The sequence below is a fragment of the Cheilinus undulatus genome, linkage group 11 (genome assembly GCF_018320785.1).
Source record: "Cheilinus undulatus linkage group 11, ASM1832078v1, whole genome shotgun sequence".
NCBI lineage: Eukaryota > Metazoa > Chordata > Actinopteri > Labriformes > Labridae > Cheilinus > Cheilinus undulatus.
In genome coordinates, this window is record NC_054875.1 from 9,330,618 (window position 1) to 9,338,019 (window position 7,402).

The 7,402-nt window shown below is 38.5% G+C and overlaps 1 protein-coding gene across 1 annotated transcript in view; it reads left to right on the forward strand.

Annotated features, from left to right (window-relative positions):
- Positions 1–7,135, forward strand: part of mtor (mechanistic target of rapamycin kinase) — a 172,724-nt gene extending 165,589 nt beyond the window's left edge. Inside the window, exons 54-58 of the mRNA XM_041798734.1 lie at positions 69–134; positions 234–314; positions 561–641; positions 1,097–1,202; positions 6,623–7,135. Of these exons, the coding sequence (XP_041654668.1) occupies positions 69–134; positions 234–314; positions 561–641; positions 1,097–1,202; positions 6,623–6,638 (350 nt within the window). The 3' untranslated portion in view covers positions 6,639–7,135. The remainder of the gene's footprint in view (positions 1–68; positions 135–233; positions 315–560; positions 642–1,096; positions 1,203–6,622) is intronic.
- The last annotated feature ends 267 nt before the right edge of the window (positions 7,136–7,402 follow it).

Genomic DNA, 7,402 nt, shown 5'->3' on the forward strand with positions numbered 1-7,402 from the left:
TAACATAGTAACTGTCATGTCCAGGAAAAAGCCCTTGTTTTCACACACCTCGCCTGTTTGACCCACAGCTAACACCAAAGGCAACAAGCGTTCCCGCACCAGGACCGACTCGTACACTGCTGGGCAGTCAGTGGGTGAGTCTGAAGTACAAACTGTGGCCATAAAAGCTTCCTGTTGTCTATTCAATAATGTAAGAACATGTGTGAACCTGTTATTGCAATGTGTCCTTGCAGAAGCACTTGAGGGAATAGACCTTGGAGAGACCACACACAAGAAACCAGGGACCACCGTGCCTGAATCCATTCACTCGTTCAGTGAGTTCCCATCTCGCTCTGTCATTCTACAGATTACTGATTGTCGCAGACCCCTTTGGTTTTTCTCTGCTTGTTAACAATACCAAGCTCTCTAGCTGTCATAAGTGATTGGTGCAACTGCTGTGCTGTTTCAAGGCAGTGCTTTGATTTTCTTGAGCTGTAAAAAAAGGAGAGAGAGAGGGGAAGAGAGAGCACTTGAATCTGCCTTTTCTTAAGCTGATGACACACTGTTGATGTTTTTCTTAGTTGGAGACGGCTTGGTGCAACCCGAGGCACTCAACAAGAAAGCCATTCAGATTATCAACAGAGTGAGAGACAAGCTTACAGGTAAGTAAGCAGCACTCAAAAGGCAACCTAGATTTGCAAAAAGGGTCAGAACTCTGAAATAAAATAGCAGTTTTTGTGACACTTCTTTTCCTCAAGTAACTCATGATAGAAATCTCACTTCAGAAGAGAGGTTTTAATCGAAGTATCATCTTTAACCACCCGTTAATTACAGCGTTGATAAAAGCGAATGTCTTGTTCATGGTAAAAGATGTATTCACTGCTTTTTCAGAGGCACGCAAAGGTGCCACAGTGAAGGGCAAAGATGTCTTCAGAAAAAAATTGAAGAGCTTGAATGTTTGACACTTCTTCCTTCTTCAGATATATTTTTAAACAATGGAAACAATCTTTAAAGCAGGATGAGCATTTCAAGTTGAATTCAGCCTATACTACTCACTTTTGACACACTGACTTTCCCAGAGAAGGGCTCAGTTTTCTGATGAGTTTGTTTCTCGCAGGTCGAGACTTTTCTCATGACGAGACACTGGATGTGCCAACACAAGTGGAACTCCTCATCAAGCAAGCCACATCACATGAAAACCTCTGCCAATGCTACATCGGATGGTGAGAACTGAGCCCGAGCTCATGTTTACTTTTGCTTGATTTTTTTACATGACATTTATGGCTGAGATTTTTTTTTTTGGTGAAGATTTTGTTTTGGGTTTTATGTCTTTATTAGCATGAAACAATAGAATAAAAGACCTGAGGTTATTATAGTTAACCAAAACTAACTGAATAACTAAAACTTTTAAAACTCATTTTAGCTAACTAAAACCTAAGCATTACAAAAAAATAAAAACTAACTTAAATCTTTGCTTTAAAAACTAAATAAAATAGAACAAAGTTAGGAGCAAAGTCTCCTTAGTTTTAGTCTTTGACAGCAGCATACTGACTAACATATACTCCAGTGGCTCCCAGCCTGGGATCTGGGCATCCCAAGGGGACCAAAAATTTCAGGGGGAGCACGGGACCCGGTCTGCTCTGAGGTTGTCCAAATGAGATGTGCATAGATCATTTTTTTTAAATCATGATGACAAACATTATTTACCAAGGTCTATTGGCCACCCTAAAAGATAGAAAATATAAGAGGTTTTTTTTTTTTTTTTTCAGAGAAAAATAGAACTTTTTGAGATTAAAAAAACAAAATTGAGATTAAAAAGCTTTATTTTGTAAAAGATAACAAATTTAGAATTTCCAAGTTGAAGAAGTTGAACATTTTACAAAAAAAAGAAAAAGAAAACTAGAAATTCCAAAGGTTAAAAAGTCATACATTTTGCTATTCAAAATTCAAATATTTCAAGTTTTTAAAATCCTAAATTTATAACATTATGAAGTAAATAATCTACAAGGGACCAAACTTAAAACAGTGGTTGGATTTTTCACTTTTAGACTTTATAATCTCAGAAATTAAAAGTTTTGGTTCATGCACAATTGCAACTGTTAAAGTAAAATATCTATTTTTTTAAATCTTTTTTTCTTTAACTTGAGAATTTTGGGGGGGGGGGGGGGGGTCTTGAAATTTAACAGATTTTTTTTTTTTTTTTTTATAGAGTAGCACCAATACCCTGTTTTAAGTTTGTACATAGGTGTTTTACAGGAGCAGATTATAAAAAGTTGAATGACTTTTGTGCCCTGAATTGTAGCCACTTAGTTTTTTTCCACTGGAGACCCTCAATTCTGCTGTTCCAATGAAGCTATCCACGCCTTCATAGCCCTTACAGAGAACTTGTGTGACTTTATGGGTCTTTAAAGATTAAATCCACACCAGTAGCTCCGATATTGAACATCTTTGTATCCACTTTTCAATTGTTTCTGCAGCTGTCATCCCACAGTGCAAAGTGACTGGGTTGTGATAACTAGTGGCAGGTGGTTCCAGTGTCATGTCATTCTTTGTCAAACTGCAGTTGTGTCCTAGAGCAGACGGCCTGAATAGCTCATAGTAGAGAGAAAGCGAGAGCCTGCGTCACTGTAGACAGGAACTGCTTTGAATAATGACTCAAATAGAGCCAGTACAAAGGATCACAAGGACTTGTAAATATGTGTGTATTTTGGAGACTTTTGTCAATGAATTATTCTTTTGTCACTTTTTGGTCCCCAAAAGATGGGAGAACAAGGCCTTGGGAAGCCTAGAAAGAAAAATGTGTTTTTACTTTGTTTTATATTTTTTCCTAGTCATTTGTTTCGTTTTTGAATATAAAGTAACTAAATGAATCAGTCAGTGGACTGAAATTTGTTTAAAGATAGAGTGAAATATAATAATGTGGGTTCCCTGCAGGGGAAGCAAAGCAGGAACAGAGAGCAAGATGAAGAGGATGTTGGGAGGGAGGAAAGTGCGAAAATGAAGGTTTTTCTGTAGGCTGTGAAGAGGAGGGGAGGAAGGGGAAGAAAGTTCAGGCAATGCAGATGAATTTTGCCAGGTGAACCAGGATTATGGCCAGAGAAGCTCACTGATAACGAGAGAGAGACAGTCGTTTGCAGACTGGCCTGCAAGGATGCAGACAGACCTAAAACGGCACCTAAAGATAAGGAAGGCAAGCCATTTCTAAATTACCTTTAATATTCAAAGTCAGCCAAGGAGTGTGAGAAAACAAGAAGAGATTGGCTTATTTCTGGTGAGTGTAGGGTCCCTGTATCCCATGCTTTCTGTTCACTCATGAGGTGTCAAAGCTATCCAAAAGTGCACTGAACAACAAGGATGGATTAAAAGTAGTGAAAATCAAATGCCAAAAGTTGTACAGAAAAAAATGAGGAAAGCAATCCCCCTACAAAGTGCTATTTGAAATGGAAATGCCAAATAATACAAGTAATTTTAATTTAACCATAGTGAAAGTATTGCTCATTAATGTTGGGAAATTATAGTTAAAATGTATTAAAATGAATAGATGTTTGAGTTTTAATATCCTTTTAGTGTTTTTTCTTTTGTCTTTTTTGTCCCTTACCTTTTTAAAATTCCTGTGACATTACTGCAGCACACATATTCTTAAAGTTCAGGTTGTCCTGAAAACAGGATATTAGAGCCTGTCTGTGCACCACAGTATTGATGTTTACAAGCTTATTAAGACAATAAGTCCAGTCGGGACAAAACTGTTTGAAAAATAGCATGAAGGGCTTAAAGGGTTTGTCATGAAACTGAATTAGCAGGAAATATCAGTAGACCTTCAACAGAAGTGATGTGTTAATGAACAGTTCGGTTCAAAGAGTTGGCTCTTTAATCCAAATGTTAATTCAGTTTAAATCAAACCTTTGTTCTTAAAAGCACACTGAGGTTTCCTTCTTTTCATTGCTGTTGAGATTACAAGCCCATTAATACAAGGGCAAAATGAAGAAAAATAAATAGTAACAATCATAAAGAGCAGTCAGTCACAGAAACACAGAAGTGGAGATTGAGTTTCAACATGAAGCTTATGTCTAGAAATCAAAGTCCTAAACTCTGCCGCAGAGGTAAGAACTTCAGTGGAGTTTGTTGGAGGGCGCTCCATGAGCTTAGGGCATCAAAGTAAAATGCTGTTTTACTGAGTTCAGTACAAGCTCCAGGGACTTTAAGAAGTAACAAATCAGCAGAGCGAGTTATGTAGCCTCTGAGGCACCACTCCAACAAGGTGGTAGTTTTCTACCTTAAAAATGTATAAAACCAATGTTTGTTGAACCTCTCTTTAAGGGAAAACCCTTTAAGAAGACACAAAGCTGATTCTTAGATCTTTTACCAGTAATAAATCTAAAGGCTGAGTGATAGACTGTGTCTAAAGGGTGTAAGTCCAAGAGGGTTTTGTTGTTATTGGATTGCAGAACAAAGGGATGATCTGTAAACACACCTACTGCTCAGTACTAAAACATGTTTCAGATCTGATGCAAAGTTGTTCTGCTCTGGAAATCCTGTGACTCAGTTTAAATTTTCATGACTGATTTCAGTAAAACAAATGTATAACTGTCAGTCACAGGTCAAAACATCTCTAAATCTGCCTGATTTTCTTGGTTATTTGCAGATGGTGTTTTGTCACAGCCAAGAACTCCAAATTGGAGGCACAAAGTTATTTTTGCTTTGAAAAGCGGAATCAAAATGCAAGAGTTTTGCGCTGTTTATGGCTCTGCCAACAGTTCAAATTGCTGATAAAAGAAAAAAGCCAATTCCAGTTACTTTTGAGTCCAGGAAGTAGTGACAAATATTTTAAAAATCTCAGAGAAATGACTGCAAGACGTGGATTAAAAGCCTCCATATAAGGCCTGGAGGAAAGAGTGAGACAGTGCTTATGAATGATTGTTTTTTCACTCAGGGGTCTTGCTCCTCATTTGGTACCAGTTCACCTTTTTAAATGAGTATTGAAAATAAATGACAAAAATAAAAGAAAGGAATCTGGCTCTCAAATGGGAGCCTTCTCTTGTGGTTCATATGAGGGAGTCTGCTTGAAGAACTTGCTTATTTGTGAACGGCACTTCATAACTCGGTCTCCTATCCCACAAGGTTATTTGGACAATTGGTACAGTTTCGATTTTATCTGACTTTACTTAACCAGAAAAACCTCACCGAGATTAAAAATCCTTATTTACAAGAGTGTCCTGGCCAAGACAGACGACAGCAGCACATTTAACAAAGACACAGACTTAAAAAAACAGAGCTTTAAAAATCACAGAGATACCAAATCTGGATTCACAGATCAGAAAGTCATCAGTCAAATCACCTACAACCTGAAGCATCTTCCACTAATACCTTCAATCTACCTTTAAAAAGATTTAAAGAGACCAGCTCCTCAAGACATAAGGTTGCTTGTGGCAGATTCCAAGCTGCAGGAGCAGCTTACTTGAAACTCCTTTCACCCATTTCAAGATGAGTTTTCAATTAAAAGTTTGTGACAAAGAGGTGCAGGTGGCCGAGTGGTTGGGGCGCGCCCCGTGTGCGCGGACGGTCCGGGTTCGAATCCAGCCTGGGGCCCTTTGCCACATGTCTCTCCCCCGCTCTTGTCCCTGTTTCTGACTCCATCCACTGTCCTCCTCTATCAAATAAGGCACAAAAATGCCCAAAATAAACCTAAAAAAAAAAAAAAAAAAAAAAAAATTTGTGCAAAATTGTTAAAAAGGCATAGCTGGCCTCTTAGCTTAGTACATGGCTTCTCAAGACTCATGTCTCTCTTCATCTAACTGGGTATGCAGCTGAGGGTTTAGTCATTTGTGTTACTGATCACTTCCACGCCAGGTAAACTGGTCAACCTGTGGAGAAAATCCTTTTTTTGGGAAGTGTAGAGATAATGTCTGATTTATGTAAACATTTTCTGCAGCCTGCAGGTCCATTTAGAGCCGTTTTATACTAACTTTTCCTCATTCCCATTAACAAACCAGTGTTCATCATTTCCTCTCACCATCTAACGTTTGTGAATCCCTGGGATCATGTCACTGCCAACAACATTTAAAGCCAAAAGAGTAGCGAGACTTGGGGACCCAAAGAGTCGGCTCTAGTTGCTGTACTGAACCAGTGATCTGGAACTATAAAAAGAACTAGAATTCCCATCCCTAGCTGAGAGAATATTCGTGACAAATTTAGCTGCTGGTTGTGTTTGCTGGTGATGCTGTAAGATGGCAAGGGCCTGTTCATCTGTGTTTATATCTGAACCGTGCAAATGAGACAAAAATTACACATAGATCTGACTTCAACCGCTTTCTTTTTCAAGGAAACTTTATTGGCATTTGGCTTCATTTGTACAGTGGGAGCACTTAGGTCATACCCAACCACATAAACACACCCAAGCACATAAACTGTAAGCGTGCATCGTAAACACTTCAGTGGTACAGTGTAAGCTGACATTGATGCACGACTTAACGAATCAGCTTGAAATCAGAGTGTGCACCCTGCCTAAATCCTCTTTTTTAATCATGAAGAGGTGGAATGTTTGCATAGTTTTAATGTGATAATACACAGCCTGTGCACTGCAAATGAAGCACAATGAGACCGGTGATATATTCAGACTTAATGAATTCTTTTTCTTGTCTTCCAGGTGCCCATTTTGGTAAAGAATCAGCAGCCAAGGTTACATTTCTCCAGTGAACACATAAGAAGAAGAAGAAGCACTCAACTCCACAGGTGTCCACTGAAAATGTGCTTATGCCACTGCTGAGCCTTTGAGAAAGATTTTCTTTGTTTTGTTGTAGAATTATCTTCTGTGAGAGGTTCATGAGAAGGTGTCTTAAAAGCTGTTTTTACCTGAAGATTATAATTTAACTCAGAACATTGCCATTGCTTGAAAAATGTTCTTTGCTTTTAACGTCATGTTTGATAAAAGCTTTCTACAGCGGCCATACTGTCATTAGTAGAGACATTTCTTACTTGACACATTTGCTTATAAACCCACCAGTCTGATACATTATTGTATATTAATGTGAAAATTTTGAAGAACATTGCCTACCTTTAACTAACTTAAAAGTTCTTTACAGCTTCCTAAAGACAGGATAGAAGTCAGAATTTATTTGATGTGCTGTTTGGGAATGTGTGCCATTAAATCATGTACAGATAACACCATGACTGCTTTCTGTTCTTTTTATGATGCAGGATGTTCATTTTGCAGTACCTGCTGGAGCCAGAAATAGAAAGAGGCAAAAGTATGCAGTAAAAATGAAAGTCGTATCTTTCTGGCATCAGGCAGGTTTTTCTATTATAAGGCAGGCCGGCTCTTCTTCCCTTGTTTTTCCTCAAGTGCCCACAGAGGGCACTCTGACTCCTAATAAGATCCTCCATCTCAGGAAAGACTGGGAGAGGATGCACTCATCAGCCGGGAGAT